The sequence below is a fragment of the Amaranthus tricolor genome, chromosome 14 (genome assembly GCF_026212465.1).
Source record: "Amaranthus tricolor cultivar Red isolate AtriRed21 chromosome 14, ASM2621246v1, whole genome shotgun sequence".
Lineage (NCBI taxonomy): Eukaryota > Viridiplantae > Streptophyta > Magnoliopsida > Caryophyllales > Amaranthaceae > Amaranthus > Amaranthus tricolor.
The window spans coordinates 9,976,733-9,994,239 of record NC_080060.1 but is presented as its reverse complement, the minus strand read 5'-3'; the positions used below and the strand labels follow the sequence as shown (position 1 = coordinate 9,994,239).

Below are 17,507 nucleotides of genomic sequence, written 5' to 3'. Positions count from 1 at the left end.
GAAACATACTAAATTATTATTGGAATAAAACTCGTTCGATCGTGCTTAAAAAAATAAAAAAATACAAGGTTAACCCCCACAACTCACGTGCTTCACTCGCCGGCAACCCCTCTATACGGTCATACCTTTTTCCCTCTTCTTTATGTTCGTCCCCTTTATTTTCTTCTGACTTCCCCCCTTTGAAAATTGAAATTTTGCAGTATTTATTTATTTCAAACCAAAATAAAAACTGTCCATCCTCTCCTCTAGTTTTAAAATTATCTCTCTTCTTCCTAAAACCTCAATTCCCTGTCTACTTTCAATTCCATTCCCCTCGCACAATCAAATATGGCGTCGGTAAGCATTCATCTTTTTTCTCTTTCTTCTTTGTTGATTCAATTCATTCGCTTCCATTCTGATTATTTTCTGTTGAATCGGATGACATTTATTGTTAGATTTCCGTTAGATCTGTAATTATTGTAATTCATTTTGCAAATTCATTCTGCTTATCTTATCGAATTCTAAAGATGATTTTATTTTGCTTTGTTTTGTTTTGTTTGATTTTGTAATTTTTCAATATTATAATGTGGTTTTGAAGGTGATTTTTGTTTTATCTTATTCACCTACTAAAAGAAATATTTAAAATATCACGTTCAATTGGATAACGTTTTTATACTTTTGGTCTTGGCCTTCCTTTTGAAAATAAATATTTAATGGTGAATGAGTTGAACTTTATCAGAATAGTTAGTGAGTTACGCGTTATCTGGTTTGCAATTAAACTTTTGACTTTTATTCTTTGATTGATTAAATTGTGAGAAATTTTCATTTCAGAAATAATTGATACAGTATTTGACCTGAATGATTGCTTATAAATGGAGTGTTTCTTTCTAATATTTGAAGTTGGAAAATGGATTGATTGGTGATGGAGTTGAACAGAAGAGAACAGAATAGCTAAAAAACTAAATGCATTTTTCACTCCATTTTATCATAGTTGTTCGATTGTTATCCAGTTTACTTTGTACAATTCAGAAATTTATGTTGTACTTGGGTTTGCACTTAGAAATGTTAGATGAGAGTTGTGTTGGAAAATTTTAGACGGCCATTTTTGCAAAGAAAAAAAATTTCATATGCCTGCGCACTTCTGAATTGTGATGTGCTGTATTGATGAGAGAATTTAGGGTGGGGATAAAACAAAACAAAGACAGCTATGGAACATCTAGGTTCTCTGTTTAAACTTTAAGACAATTTTGATTGCGATTGGATTCTTGTTCATCTTGTGTGAAGATGGTATATACACCCGTCTCACTCAATTTGCTACATTTGCTTGTTCAATGTGATAGCTTTAGAGAGCAAAAGTAGCTTAGTCGATGGGGTGGTGAGTAGTCTTGGAACATTGCCATCTCATTGTTCTGAAATGATGACACCTGATACCGTTCATATAGTGAAACTTGTGCTACACCTGACAACACTCCGTTGCCACAACCCACAGGAATATTTGAAAAACTAATTGTTCAAGAATTTCATAAAGGGAACAAAACAAATTATGAAAATTTTATGTATTATTTTAAAGTTCATTTTCTGATGGTTGTCTCGTATCTTTCCCCATTGGCCATTTGGATTTTTATTGGTCATTTTTTCGTTTTTTTTTAAGTAAGCATGTGATTTTTACGTGTATTTGGCAGAAGTTTAGTTCTTGAACAACTTAATTTTACTAAAGTGAGCCTTATTTTGCGCCTGTGCCATGCCTTGAGTTTAATCTCGACTGATAACGCCTCGGCTAGGTGAGGCAAAATACATTACAAGAGGTGTGCACCCAGCTGCATTTCACTCCTTGTGTGTCTTCTTGTTGGGCTGCGTACTTAACTTAAGTTTGTTTGTTTGAAAAAGAAATAAAACTTGACTTAAATAGATGCATTTCACGCCTTGTGCGTCTTCTTGTTGGGCTGCGTACTTAACTTAAGTTTGTTTGTTTGAAAAATAAATATAACTTGACTTAAATAGAAGTTCAAGAAACGGCTGTTTTTATATAGATACAAAATAGAAAAGCAAGTGAAGAAAAAGAAAATAACTTTGAATATTCTTCATATTCTCATTATAATAGTTATGTGCAAAAGTAGTATTATTACAATAATAATGAATGCTTTTAAGTTTGTTGCTATTATATTATAAACACCTTGTTGTTTTAAGTATATTTTAGCTTTTTAGAAAAAACTGTGCCTCACCTAAAAAAGCTTGCGCCTTCATCATGTGGTTTGCACCTAGGCTTTAAGGACCTTTTGCACCTTAAAGTGCCTTGTGCTTTATAAAACTAAGTTGAACTATGATCATTGCTGCTTAACTTTGTTTTTATTTTTTTTTATATTTTAGGTAAGCACAGTAAAAGTAAGCAATGTTTCTCTAAAGGCATCTGAAAAAGAGCTTAAGGAGTTCTTTTCTTTTTCTGGTGATATTATCTATTTGGAGACGAAGAGGTTTGATTCATGTACATGTTTAATTTTGTTGGTCATTGTTACTTATTAGCTCTTGATCAATATGATTTGCCTCAATTTGTAGAGAAAGTGAAGAATGCCAAGCAGCATATGTTACCTTTACGGATTTGCAAGGAGCCGAGACGGCTGTTTTGCTTACGGTAATTTGTCTATTGTTTGATATTAACATCTGGTTTAGCCACACCCATTTTAGTGGCTCTTGCTTCCACTTAGGCGGAGTTAAGGGGTCTTCGATGGACGCATCTTCACTGTGTTAAACAAAGTTGTGTTTAATTGATCCTTGGTAGCACATATTAATTGTAGTGTGACATAAATGAAAATTGCATGATTTAATGAGTCATATTATTATGGTTCATTATATAATTTTAATCAAAGAATTAGCCTTTTTTTGCTCTATCGAGAAAAAGGACAATTTTTAATACTTCATGTAAGTTTAAAACATGTAAGTCACTAGGACATATATGTCTCTACTCTTGTTGTTTCGTCATGATGCTTTTGGAATATTGTATGTTGGCATGATGATATGAAGCGACTATTCTTTTATGTTTACATAGCAATAATTCCTTTTTACTTAAAGAAATGAAACTAAACTTGCAATTCAATGAAAATAAGAATGAAGAAAATGTGGTCAATATATAAAGATGCTAGGGTAAGGTTGTCTACTTATTAATGGCAAAAATTACAAAATATTTACAGGCTATTAAGAGGATTGTTCTCTCTTAGAAAAGAAGTGAAAACTCTACAGTTTTCTGATGAAGTATTCGCATATCCTCTCCTCTATACTTATAGGCTCATTCTAATTTCTAGCCTTACTGCAAAAGCCTTTTTGACAAAAATAAAACTACAATATTACTTCTAATACAAAATATTTGTCTAGAAGATACTTCTACCTACATCATCAAGGACACCCTGACTTTCTTGCATTAGCCAACATCTTTGTTTGGCATGTTTCTAACTATACACAGGTGCATCAGCCTCTTGTTGTCTCTTGCTTGCTTGCTTCCTCTTCTAATTATATTCTGTGCTTGATGGATTGTTTGTTTGATCCATGGCAATGCCCATGGGCGTAAGTGCCACATTATCTTCAAGCTGAAGCAATGGTTATTGCTTCAGCCCTATTGGAAATCTATCCATCCCAATGAATCTGTCACACCCTCTCCATCACTTGGTCTGATCCCTCTAGTTTTATGTGGTGAGCCAGCAAGCACAACAGCTAGATATCAAGTACAAAAAGAAGAGAAAGGAAGAAAGAGACAGAAAGAAGAATGAGAAGGGGAAGAAAAGAGAGAGTACAAAAGAGTTCAGAAATTTAGAGAAGAGAATGAGAAGGGAATATTTGTGTTTTACTTTTTGGATACCTAACCAATTATTACATCATAGTATTTATAAAACTTGCTGCTACAAATTGGTTACAAAAGTTTCCATTCTAAAGAATTCCCTATTTCTCAACAACTTTCTGTTATGGCCTATACTAACTCATTTGTTCCTCCTACGATACACAATTGTATTTTTCTGCCCTTCAGTCGTGACATTTTATTACTCAGGGTAACAGTTAGCTCCTTAGCCTCTTAGTTCCACACTTATCCTTGATTCTACGACTAACGTAGATGGTGTAAGTCATCTCCAGATCAGATGCTCCGACAAACTCTTCTCCACTTGTCCTTTTTACGCTTCCTGTTTTGTGGGATTAAAAGATCTAAAAATTTCAGATATGAAGTTTTCTTTTGGAGTTTTTTCTTCCCTTGAACATCTTTCCATTGGTGGTGTTACACCATAGCCACTACTTTCACTTCATCTATCTTCTTCGATTCTTGTGATGACATTATTTGTTTGAGGTTGATAGCGTCAGCGAATATTGTTGATGTTTGCTTGATCATTTGTGAACATGTTTCAATGTTTTGTTGAAGCTCAGTATCACTCTATTATTCTTGAGGCAAACATCAATCAAATCTTTGACTTGTTAGAGTAGTCTGATGTGATTTTCATGGACTCATTTTTTGTTGCAGTTTTTAAATTGAAATCTCCTGCTGCTTTCTTTTTTAGATTCCAGCCGCCTTTAAAAACTATAGTGAAATTTTCTCGGCCGTCTCATAGATATTAAGATTAGTTGCCTTGTCTATTATGATATAATCAAAAAAAAGTTGTCCTAATCATTCAATTGTGATTTATTAGTATCAAATCTCACCTAGCCCTTCCCTTCACTCAACATACCCTGTTACCCAAAAAAAAAGTGCTAATGGTAGCATGCTGCAGTGAGTGTGGAGCCTCTATCATTAACATTCTGCTTTAATCATGTCTGGAATTAAGATCTGTGGAGTATTTTGTGTTTCACCTTTCAGCATTGATATTGGTGATCTGTTACCACACAAATCCTTAGCTTTTGTCCGTGATGTTTTCAGTGTTTTCCTTGTGACTTGGATAAAGCTATGTTCAATGTTAGCCAAACAACTAGTGTTTTCCTCATCTGTTTTTGATTCCATTTGGTATTACTCAGTAGGAAGCCTTGTAAATTTAGCATCAGATATTCACTATCTTATATATTTCAGAATGATGTGATTTCATCACTCATTGATTTCTAATGTACACTTGAAATTGGTGAAGACGACTGTTGTATCCGTAAATGTCCTTGTTTATCGGATCTCTGCTTTTTTTATTGATTTTTCGAATCGCTTTGTGCTTGTACTAGGGGGCAACTATAGTTGACAAGACCGTTACAATTGCTTTGGATCCGGACTATCAGCTGTCTCCTGAAGCTTTAGCTCCTGCTGTAAGAAACTACTCGCAATTTTCATTTTTCACTTAGTCCTGTTCAAACATTTTTAACTTTGCCTAATCCCTCAGGATGCCCCCGGAGGTGCTCAAGCTGCTCTGAGAAAAGCAGAGGATGTTGTGACCAGCATGCTAGCAAAGGGCTTTATCTTAGGGAAAGATGCAATAGGGAAGGCAAAATCCTTTGACAATAAGCATCAGCTAACTTCAACAGCGTCTAATAAAATTGCATCTCTGGACCAGAAGATTGGTCTTACAGAAAAGATTAGCATGGGTACTTCTGCTGTCAACAACAAAGTGAAGGATCTGGATCAAAAATACCAAGTTTCTGAGAAAACAAAATCAGCACTTGCTGCTGCTGAGGAAAAGGTCAATAGTGCAGGATCTGCTATTATGAAGAACCGCTATGTTCTTACTGGTACGACTTGGGTTACTGGGGCTTATAACAGGGTGACGAAAGCTGCTAGTGAAGTCGGGCAGAAAACGGTAGAGAAAGTGGAAATGGTAGAGGATGAACAGAAAAGGAAAATTGTGGATGACTTTGCTCATGTTCATCTATCAGAATCTGACTCGCCTGTGGCTGAATCATCCCCCAAGGATGAATCATCACAGAAAACTGAATTATCACCAAACACCGAGCCTTCACCCAAAGCCGAGTCTTCACCCAAAGCTGAATCTGCTCCCAAGGATTCTTCCCAAACTGAAAAGCAGTAATCTACAAAACCTGAAACAGCATAAGGTTTGTCCTTCAATATGCGCTTTCAATGTATATATTTTTTGCCCCAGAATTATACTATCATTATTGCATCAACTTTCAGAAGTTTCCAATGTAACAAGGTTGGCTTTATAAGTGGATGTTCTGTTGTATTTTGTGACTTTAAATTTATAATTAAACTTATAAAATAAAGTTACATAAACTTAGTAGGTTACAAAACATATGACAAGTTCAAACCTTTGCTTTACATACACCAAATGTGAACTTCATTATCGGGAATCACCATATGTCGAACATAGTAACAAGAAGATTTTGTATGTGACTTGATATAAATTCTAAGCGAGATACTCTATCTTAAAACATCATTTCCTTCCTACTACGATGCTTGGGAATATAAACCGAAAACATGTTCTAAGATATAAAGAATTTTATTATATTCCTAGCACCAAGTAATTAGAACCATATGAGAAAACTTAAGTGGAAGAAGAAAATGGAAATTTACAATCGAGTGATTGTAAATTCTCTATGTAAAGTGTTAAAGAGGATAATAAATTCAAAAATCACATGTATATTCCATATATATCTCATGTAAGAAATAACTTACATATGCCTTCTATATTTATAGAAAAGCATACAACCATTCATGAAATAATATGTTACTTCATGAACCGCAACATCGATTCACTAATTAATGTCAATATTAAATCAATCCATCCCAATTATTCAGTTAATATAATCATATTAACCGTAGGTAGTTATTGCATAACTAACAAAACCGAATAAAACGAACATTGCAAAACCAGCGCGAAAGTCGCAAGCCGCTACTAGGCCAACTCACGAGGCGCGAGTAATGTCGCGAGCTGCAACCTGATCTTATACCAAAACATAAACTTTTGCAATCTTGGGATATTTCCAATTAATTATTAATTTATTATTTCCGATAACCATTATACGTTCCAAATGACAACATGTTCAAATATTTCGTGGATCTTAACATCCCTTTCTATGAACACTGATTATTTGAAAATTTTAATGGTATTGGTCAGTCTTTGGTTTAAAGAGTCATGTGCACGTCGGTTGTAGACTGTGAATTGAGCCTTCATGGCTTCATCGTTGTAGAAGGTACTCTGTATATTTGGTTATTATCTATACTTTATATATACGCCAACCATTAATTTTCTTTCTGTCACTTTGTAATGCTTCAGGTCCAACTATCCATAGAGATTGGTATGAATAACACAATTATATGTGAATAGTGTAGAAGGTTGAAACTAAGGTGTACATAATCATCCGATTTGGAATATTCAATATCCGATTTAAAAATCGGATAATTTATCATGTTTTGAAACCCTTAGATAATTCAGGTTGAATATTCGATTTGGATCCGAATATGGGTTCTAGTGAAACTAGATATCCGATTTAAAATTCTTTTAAATTTTTTTTTGGAAAAATTTTATTTAGACATTAAACATGATAATTTTCAACTACAATTACATTGAATAATATCAATTATTGATTAACCTAGCCGTTTACACACCCAATCATATTGCGTATATGAATTATTTTCCAAATTATTAAAATAATTTTGGTTAAAGAAAGAGAAGTAGATTTAAATACCTACATGCAAAAGCACACATTAATTTTTAAATCAGATATTTGATATTCGATTTGACATAGACTTGTTATTCAAAATCGGAATATTCTATTTAAATGCATAGGATCTGTGTAGCATAAGAAAAATCGAATGTCTAGATTTTATGATCTGAATTAATCCATTATCAGGCGTTAAACACACTAATTGAAACTTGATAGGTCGCTATATATATATATGGGCATACACACTCCCACTAAAAGGAAAAATTTACTCTAACAAAGTTTGTAAAAAGGGAAGAAGGGACATGATCTTTTATCTCTGGAAAAGGAGTTCCAGCAGAGGATATCCCTTCACCCTTTGGGACAGTAGCACAACACCTCTGGCTTCCAGGCTCATCTTCAAAGCTTCCCCAGAAAATCATTTCAAGAGCTTCAACAGTTGCAGAACAAATATGTTTGAAATGAAATGACAGCTTGAAGTGCATTAAATGCAAACAGTGCCCAAGCCGTAACAAATGATGATTAAAAAAAAAAAAAAAAAAAAAAGAGAGAACCCTAGCTGTCGCATTTATTACGATTGTCAAGTCTTTGGAACAAAATTACGTGGCACGCTAACGAGCATTCTTTCAAGCATCTGGGCAGGAAACATCTCCCAAAAAATTTCTTCTCAGAGTCATATGATCTAGAAATATTATCTCAGAATTATAATCCCAAAGGATCATTTGTAAACAAGGTCACATAAAAACGTGTTAAGAGAGTCTTAAATAGACATTCTTCTAACTATAGAACCACTTTTAGACTTCACCAAGACAAAGCTCTTCTAAGAACGGTAGGCACTTAGGGAAGTTGACACAACTGACCTCTAGAGGAACTGATGGGCTTTGTACATACCATGCTTTAATGGTAAGAGATGCAGATTGTATGCATGTGGACCAGACTATTCAATTTAGGCGTAATCTATTAGCAATTTTCCAATATGGCAAGCCCATGAAGGCACATTGATGGAAAACTAGAGAGATGCTTTGAATTAATACTCTTTTTATAGGGGTGCACATGGACCGGTTTAGTCTGGTCTAATACTAAAATCAGACCAAAGTAAAAATTCTGGTCATAGTTTTCGGTTTGCGGTCTGGTTTGGTTTGAAAAATAAAAAACCTAGATCAGATTGTTAACCGTGATTTTTTTTTGAAAAAACAGACCAACCAGTTAGACCGTAGACCAAATCAAATACTAAAATTACGGTTTGTTTTGGTTTGATTTGCGATTTAGACCAGATTTTATTCAACCCTAACTTTATTTAGCCCTAATTTTATTCGGCCCGACTCTTTATGGATGCCCATTATATAAACATGTATGACAAGCTAAGGCAAAATATCACTTAGTCCCCCTACAACCACAGGTCTAGTACTTTCACTAGGGTAATGACTTAACCTAAAAATGGCACGGAAGAATAAAACAACTGCTTGAACGTGGCAGGCGTGAGACAACGGTCATAATTAAGAACTTTTAACAGTGTAAATATCTCATGACCTCCCAAACGTCAACTACACACACGATATCCTTCAAGGTACGTCATCACTGCATTTAATTCTCTCAAAAATAATCATTAAAACACTTATAAAAAATAATACTCCCTCGAACCAATTTAGTTGTTCCATTTTTTTTATTTGGCAAAGTCTTTTTAATTGTCCTATTTCTATTTTTGTCAATCTTTTTTACTTTAATATCCTTAGTTCACACAAGTAATTACGAATATACCCCTATATACCTTACTTACCCAATTACCCTTCACTACTTACACCATCCTTAATAACCGTACCCAAGCAAATGGGACATATAAAATGGTTCAGAGGGAGTATACAATAGGCTGCTCGGATATAAAAAAACAAAAAAATACTTCTTTCAATATGAAGTCATAAAATAAAAATAAAAAAAATTGCAACTATACAAGTTTTTCCATTATTGTTTATAACTTAATTTATTACTATACAATTGTAGTCGAACTTTGCAACAGAAGATTCCAAAAGTTGTTAATAATCCCGTGGAGAGGACGGTGATCAGTAAAAATTCCTAATTAATCACAGTGATTTGCAAATTACCACAAAAAAATAAAAATAATAATAATAAAATAAACAAAATACAAAAAAAAATAAACTAAAATAATAAAATTCTTACCCTATCAAATTCTACTACGTGTGAGTGATTTATTAACCTTACAAATAACCGTTATTTATCAAGATCTTCTCGTGATCATTCGGGTAAGTGGTCTTTACCACAATAAAATTAAGGAAATTAATTTTATTATAAGTGGTTAAGGGGTTTAAATTAGATTTGAAATTTTGATATTTAACAAATTTTGTAATTAAATTTGACTTTGTAATGACATAAAAATGCAATTAAAATTTAAAATTATACCACTAATGTGACACACGATCCGAATTTCAATTGACTCAAAAACTCTGAATCAAAAACGACCTAATGATCATAATAAACACTTACATAATATCGAGTCTTGTCTTAATTGGTAGATATATTATTTCTCCATGAAGGATCTCAGCATTTGGGGTTGAATTCTTATTGCCATCCTTTTATAGAGCTCCGCTTCCCAAAGTCTACCTAACAAAGGCATGTGGGGTATTTTATTAATAAGCATATAAATTAAATTTTACATTAGAAAATATTTCAAACAATTGTATAAATACTAATTAACTCAACAAAGATTAAATTTGAAATTTAACAGCAAATAAGAAAGATTTTAAACGATAAGAAAGATTTATTGTCAGTCACTATATATACATAAAAGGATACTATTTTATAAATTAATAACATATTTCAGATTTATGACATAGTATATTTTCTGTGTAAAAAGTAACTTTTATAATTAAGTGTTTCTAGCTCGATTGTGACCTTAGATTTTTTTATTTACTTCAAACCAAGGGTGTAGAATGCTTCTTATCCTTATCCTTTTAAATATCCTTCTTATTGAATCCCTCCCATATATATATATATATATATATATATATATATATATATATATATATATATATATATATATATATATATATATATATATATGTATATAATATATATATGTATATGTATATATATATGTGTATATATATATGTGTATATATATATATATATATATATATATATATATATATATATATATATATATATATATATATATATATATATGTATATAATATATATATGTATATGTATATATATATGTGTATATATATATGTGTATATATATATGTGTATATATATATATATATATATATATATATATATATATATATATATATATATATATATATATATATATATATATATATATATATATATATATATATATATATATATATATATATATATATATATATATATATATATTTCCTTTTCTCCGATTCCCAAAAATCCCATCCATGCCCTTCGTGACCCGAACTGAAAACAGGCCATGCAGGAAGAATTTGATGTTTTAATTGAGAATCATAATTGGGATCTTGTGCCAAAGTCTCCTCATGCTAATGTTATTCGGTCATTATGGATATTCGGGTGAAAACTAAGTCTGATGGTACTTTTGAGCGCTATAAAGCGCATCTTGTTGGTTATGGTAAATCACAACGGGAGGGCACTGATTATGATGAGACTTTTAGTCTGGTCGTAAAATCCACTTTTATTCGCATTGTTTTAAGCATCTCTTTGTTTAAGTCTTGGCCTATTCATCAACTGGATGTTAAAAATGCTTTTCTCCATGGTCATTTGAATGAAACTGTGTACATGCATCAACCTTTGAGTTTTCGTGATCCCACTCGACCCAATCATGTGTGTCTTCTCTGAAAGTCTTTTTATGGTCTAAAGTAGGCCTCTTTAGCTTGGTATCAATGGTTTGCTGATTTTGTGACTACCACTGATTTCCATAATTGTATTTCTGATAACTCTTTGCTTGTTTATTGCCATAGGTCTGACATTGCTTATATTCTATTGTATGTGGATGACATTATTCTTACTGCTTCATCTGATTCTCTTCGTCAGTCCATTATGTCTAAATTGAGTTCAGAATTTGCTATGAAGGACTTGGGTCCTCTCAGTTATTTCTTGGGTATTGCTATTTCTCGGAATTCTACAGGTCTTTTTCTCTCTCAACACAAATATGCTTCTGAGATCCTTGACAAAGCTGGCATGTCTCAATGCAAGCCAACTCCTACTCCTGTTGCTACTTCCAGAAAACTTTGTGCAGATGCTGGTTCTCCTCATGATAATCCTACTTTGTATCGCAGTTTGGCTTGGGCTCTGCAGTATCTCACTTTCACTTGCCCAGACATTTCTTATGTTGTTCAGCAAGTATGTTTATTTATGCATGATCCTCGAGTTAAACATATGGCTGATATTCATCGCATTCTTCGATATATTTAAGGCACTCTTGGTTATGGTTCGCAATTGTATAAGTCTCCCATTTCTTATCTCTTGTCATATACTGATGCTAATTGGGGTGGTTGTCCTGATACTCGCCGCTCTACTTCTGGTTACTGTGTTTTCTTAGGTGATAATCTGATCTCTTGGTCTGCCAAACAACAACCTACAGTCTCTAAGTCCAGTGCCGAAGCAGAATACCGTGGTGTTGCTAATGTTGTCTCTGAAACTTGTTGGGTTCGAAACTTACTTCTAGAGCACCATTGTCCTATTCGTACGACTACTCTGCCGACATTTTTACCAAAGGTCTTCCTCAAGTCCTCTTTGATGATTTTCGCTCCAGTCTTAGCGTCCACAAACCTCCCGATTCAACTGTGGGGGTGTGCTAGAATAGAATAATTAGAATATTGTGTAAATATTCATATCTTAGTAATTATTGTGTAAATATATTATTTCCTAAAACTATTGATTGTAATTTGTATTTATTCTCTTCTTTTGAAATAAAATGGCAACCAAAATCATTTCTATATTGGGCCTTTGGCTATCACTCATTCTCGTGTCCTTGTGTCTATGTATGTAATAAGTCCACCTTAATACCAACAATTAAAATATTTGAAAAAAGTACTCGATAAAATATGGAAAAAATAGGATGCATACTTTGAATATAAAATAATAAAACTAAAGGAATATGAAAATGGAAAAATTACTTAGAATAATATATCATTTTTATAATTTTCCTGTAATAATTTTACCTATTGATTAATCATTAATAATTTCAACTTTAGAGGGTATTTTCCTAGAGTAAACTCAGGTAACTAGATGGCAAGTTATAGTAGGTAATTTATCATAAAATTTAAATTAAAAATTAATATTAAATCAAAGAAAAATTTTAAATATCTACATAAAAAATTCTAAATAATAAAAAAATTTAGGAAAAAGAAATTTTAACATTTTTAAATATTTTTTTTTGATATTATTTTATTTTTTTTTTAAAATAAAATTGCTATAGCAGGTCATCCAATTACCTAATTTACTTTAGGAAAATACCCGTTAAAATTGAGATTATTTATGGCTATACAATAGATGGGATTATTATAGGAAAATCATAATTATTCTAAGTAATTTTTTCTATGTAAATTTGGTTGAGCCTTTAGAATAATACTTGGTTAATGAAAAATTATGAAAGTAATAATGAGTATATGAGTATTAAATTAGTTCTCCGTTTAATGTTATTTAGAGTTTTCACACAAAATTTATTTAGTTATTTACGTATTGTCGGTAGAAGGTAGGTAATATAAGTACAAAATAACAAAAGATGCCAAAATTGCATTTCTCATGGATAATACTTAAATAGTTAAATTATTAAACAAAGCATATGATTTATGGAACATAAGAGAAACTTTTAAGCAAAAGAAAACAATGGGCAATATCAAGTCCACGATAAACTTGTAATGAAAGTGAGATTGAGGATAGACCCCACTAAAGCCATCATCTGTCTTCCACATTTTATAGGCAAAATAAAAAAAAAGGGCCTCTTATAGAAAATTATTTAAACAACTTAAAATTATTTAAAAATATTTCCTTTTACACTTTTTATAGTAGCTCCACTTCTTTTTATATGAGAGTTGTATGGAAGAAGTGTAGCCATTAAAAAGGACTGACAAATTATACTACTCCCTCCATTTATGGATTCTTTATTTAGAAAGTAATTTGTTACTCATATTTTCCATCTTATTTTTGTGTCTCTTTATATTTCTCAAGAACAATATATAATATTAAAGTAGGTTAGAATTTGAACGGTAATAAAGAAACAATCCAAATTAATGCAAATAGACTTTAATAATAATACACAGATAATGGGCTAATGGCATTGTTTAAACACAGGGAATCATATCCTTCAAACATCGTAGTCTATGATCACCATTGATATTCCCAACAAGTATGAATTTAGTCATTCTTCTTTCCAGATTAATTTTTCCCACCCTCTTTAATTTGATTGTGGTTTCCAAAAGCCATTCACGGTTACGATTTCATTCAAATTTGGGCCCCTTTGCCTTTCAGTGTTGCTTTGAAACATGGGTCCTTTTTAAACCTAATTTATGATATTTTAGATTGGGCCCTGGGCAGTTGCCCCTTGGGCCTACCCCAGGGCCGGGCCTGCATCTATACTATATACCTAGAAAAGGTGATGCATAGCTCTAGCATTTGGACACCTGGCTGATTTTTACTACTTAATTGCTAAGTTATACAAGTATTATTTGAGACACGATTAAATTAAGTAAATTATTTGATCCTCCATTTGTCTTCATATCTTTATTTTTTGGTGGGGAAATGAGGATTCAATTTATGATATTCAATATTCATCCATCTGTCTTTTGCAATTGGCAACCCTTTCTTGTCTGTAATAGGACGTTTTCACAAACAAAGAGAAGCATCAATCAGTATAATTTGGCAACCCTAATGACCCTGAAATTGATAGGCATATCTGAGTTTAGATCACAGGGAGTAGGAACATGTAAGGAACTAGGATGGGCGGTCTTTTTTAGATACCCTTTCCATGCATTTGAGTTTTTACCACTTCTGACTTTATAAAAACTCCCAAATTAAGCAAATTCAAAAACAAGTATAAAAGAATGAAGTGTCCTAAACAACACATCCAATTTAACTCATCCTTGCATTTAATTCACCAAATTCCGTTGTATTATGATATTTAAATTATATGTTGAAACCAAAAGATTAACCAACAGGGCAAAAGTATTTAGAGTGTTACAACCTACTGAGAGAAAGAATTAACTTACAGAGGATATGAAATTGAAAACCCATCCTATTCCCAATTTTAAAAACTAAAAAAAAAAGTCAAACAAAAACATTTTAAAGGTAAAAAAACAAAAAAAAAAAAAAACAAATGAAGTAAAACAGATTATAAACCACCATAGCATATACTTTCCATTACAAGTTAGGCCGAAAAAGGTGATAATCGAACCAATAATTTTTATGTAAAAGAAAGTGATATTTTCTCTTTAATGACGATGAAACCCGATTTTCTTGTTATAGCATGTATTAACAATTACCATACATCATCAATGTTTGTTAGCATGTAGATGGTGAAACGGAACACCATACATTGTAATAATATAATTAGATCATTACCAGAAATCACAACAGCAAAGTATAATTACAGAAAATAATTAACCACCTAATTTTAAAGACATTTCAATAAATGTAATGTAAATACTCTTTACCGACATTTGTAGGAGTTATCCTCTCCGTTACTTAAAATATAATAAAGGATTTATTATTTAATCTAATAATTATAATTATTTAATGGAGTTTTAATAGGAATAATTTTGATATTTTATTTTTTGTTTTAAAATAAATATTAAAATATTAGCATGAATAATAGAAAAATACTAATAAAGAGGATCCTAATACCATTTGTACATATCAGGGTGCGACAAAACTACTAAAGCTGAGTATGAATAAATTAAAACAAATCACTTTCACTTTATTAGGCCCATTTTCTAATATCTAGACAAAGCAATACCTGATTTTTCCTTCAGAAATTCCCCACTTCTGTCCCTTGACCCTCCTCTGCGTTATAGACAACGGAGCCCAGTAATAAAAATAAAATAGAATTAGTACTATCTCATAAAGTAATTAACAAAATTTTAAAAATAACATAATTTCCAGGCTGGCAGGCCCAAACTCCAACTCATTAACCGCACTCCAAGGTCACCAGAGTAATGGCGCGATCCTCCCAGCTGGACTCCAACAACCAGCGCATATCTATCTACATTGCGCCCCTTTTCTGCGCAATTTAGCATTACTAGTCACTACTCTGAGATAGGAGTTGATTTTTTCTTCATAAATTCCCCCTGTTTTTTTCTGTGTCGGCAGATGTTTATTGTAAATTTAAACGAATTTTATTTGTACACAAATATTGCCTATAAAATTATATCCAGCTTCAAATTACATCAGCCTTTTTTCAGATCATAAAAAAACCAAAAAAATAAATTAAAATGAAATAACAAAACTTAGTATGCAAATTTTTCGACGGGAAATGCTTATACGCGTGAGATTTCGTGAGCTTCGTACGCATACTAAAAATCGCCGAGTTTCCGATGAGAACGAGATTTCTGATTATCTTCCTCTTGCAAATTCCGCAAACTTCGTATCGCAAACACACCACTTCTTTTCAAGTTATTGCCATCAACTCTTCCAATGTCGTCAATGTCCGTCGAATCTGAAAATTTAAAGCAAATACAATCAATTGCTCGAATTCATTTACTTAATAGAGGTAGTTAACAATTATCAAATACAGCCGTAAAAGTATGAAAATATTACCGATGATTTTCTCTGGATTCGTGAATCCTGGAAACTGAGCCAAATCTACATTCAATAGAAAAGAAAAGGCAGTGGAAATATTAGTTTCATGAATATGATTACAATAGATGAAAATGGATGCTGGTACCAGTGGAATGAAAAAGATTGAAATACCTTTAGGAGAAGGATCGTGAGAGAAGAGATACAGGATTAAGAAGGAGATAAGAATGAGGATAGGAATACAGTGAATGAATTTTTCAGGTGGAGAATGACATCGCCGAAGAGGTTTGTCCGGCTTGATTTCGTCATCGTCGCCGGTGAGTGAAGACGGTGATGATTCGCGTCGTATTTGGTCATCGGAAGTTGAAACAGTGTCATCTTTGGCGATTATTACTAACCCTCCTCCTCCTCTGCCTGGAGATCCTAACGATTGGCGCTGCATATTTAGAGAGAGAAATGGAAGAGAGGGGGGACAAGAGAGAGAGACTGAGATGTCGGTGTAAAAGAGTCTCGGGCAGTCAGTCGAGGTTTTTGTTGAGGGAGCGCTTTATTTACTGCGGAATTTAATTTCTTTATATTTACCAAATAAAAATAGCCAATTGACTATGGTTTGATTAGGATATTCTCAAAAACGTAAACGGGTTGTTTTTGAAAAAAAAAGGATTATTAAGCAAATTTAGTTTATTTTGTCTAAATAATCTAGTTTTAATATCACATAAATTAGTTGGTTAAAACAGCTACTCTTTTCGTTCTTTTAAGTTTTTTCACTTTGAGTTTTTCACACATATTAAGGAAGATAGAATCTTGGATTGTAGTGGGTATTATTTTAATAAAATAGTAGTGTGAAGTAATGATTGTATTGGAAGTATGAGAGAGAAAATAATTATAAATAAAACTAAATAAAAAAAAATCTGATTTTATTAAACACTTAACGAGGAGAGAGAACCTTACATTTGGAAAGGAAATTAACAAACTTTCCAAATTAGGAAAGTTTGGAGCTCCAACCAGCAGCAAAAATGAGGAAAGTTAATCCCTTCATACAAAAAAAAAACAAAACAGCCTTGTATTGGACAATCTATTTTTATATGGATTAACATCATTTTTTCCTCTAATCTGAAATTACAATCTCGTAATCTGAAAAAAAAAAGACTTTACCAATTCCTAATCACACTATAAAGGCTGTTGTGCAAAACAGTAAACCAAAATTCAGCAACAAAGCC

At 32.3% G+C, this 17,507-nt stretch overlaps 3 protein-coding genes across 3 annotated transcripts; 2 read left to right on the top strand and 1 right to left on the bottom strand.

Moving 5' to 3' along the window:
• The first annotated feature begins 98 nt into the window (after positions 1-98).
• On the top strand, positions 99-6,104 carry LOC130799610 (binding partner of ACD11 1). Its single transcript, XM_057662760.1, has 5 exons — positions 99-336; positions 2,347-2,450; positions 2,533-2,608; positions 5,155-5,235; positions 5,310-6,104. The coding sequence occupies exons 1-5, from the start codon at positions 328-330 to the stop codon at positions 5,949-5,951; spliced, it is 912 nt and encodes a 303-aa protein (XP_057518743.1). The 5' UTR covers positions 99-327; the 3' UTR covers positions 5,952-6,104.
• A 4,990-nt stretch (positions 6,105-11,094) lies between these two features.
• LOC130799271 (uncharacterized mitochondrial protein AtMg00810-like) lies at positions 11,095-12,363 on the top strand. The gene is made up of 3 exons (XM_057662374.1): positions 11,095-11,378; positions 11,514-11,895; positions 12,001-12,363. The coding sequence occupies exons 1-3, from the start codon at positions 11,095-11,097 to the stop codon at positions 12,361-12,363; spliced, it is 1,029 nt and encodes a 342-aa protein (XP_057518357.1).
• A 2,931-nt stretch (positions 12,364-15,294) lies between these two features.
• Positions 15,295-16,943, bottom strand: LOC130799609 (uncharacterized). The gene is made up of 3 exons (XM_057662759.1): positions 16,462-16,943; positions 16,309-16,353; positions 15,295-16,207 (listed from the first exon to the last, which is right to left on the bottom strand). The coding sequence occupies exons 1-3, from the start codon at positions 16,727-16,729 to the stop codon at positions 16,065-16,067; spliced, it is 456 nt and encodes a 151-aa protein (XP_057518742.1). The 5' UTR covers positions 16,730-16,943; the 3' UTR covers positions 15,295-16,064.
• Positions 16,944-17,507: the final 564 nt, after the last annotated feature.

Bases quoted from the DNA above. Each gene is read 5' to 3' on its own strand.
- LOC130799610 (XM_057662760.1), top strand. The intron at 2,609-5,154 runs GTAATTTGTCTA...TGCTTGTACTAG, and splicing joins AGACGGCTGTTTTGCTTACG to GGGGCAACTATAGTTGACAA. The intron at 5,236-5,309 runs GTAAGAAACTAC...CTAATCCCTCAG, and splicing joins CTGAAGCTTTAGCTCCTGCT to GATGCCCCCGGAGGTGCTCA.
- LOC130799271 (XM_057662374.1), top strand. From the start codon at position 11,095: ATGGATATTCGGGTGAAAACTAAGTCTGATGGTACTTTTGAGCGCTAT. The intron at 11,379-11,513 runs GTGTCTTCTCTG...TTATTGCCATAG, and splicing joins CCCACTCGACCCAATCATGT to GTCTGACATTGCTTATATTC. The intron at 11,896-12,000 runs GTATGTTTATTT...CAATTGTATAAG, and splicing joins TTTCTTATGTTGTTCAGCAA to TCTCCCATTTCTTATCTCTT.
- LOC130799609 (XM_057662759.1), bottom strand. From the start codon at position 16,729: ATGCAGCGCCAATCGTTAGGATCTCCAGGCAGAGGAGGAGGAGGGTTA. The intron at 16,354-16,461 runs GTATTTCAATCT...TATTGAATGTAG, and splicing joins TCACGATCCTTCTCCTAAAG to ATTTGGCTCAGTTTCCAGGA. The intron at 16,208-16,308 runs GTAATATTTTCA...TTAAATTTTCAG, and splicing joins GAATCCAGAGAAAATCATCG to ATTCGACGGACATTGACGAC.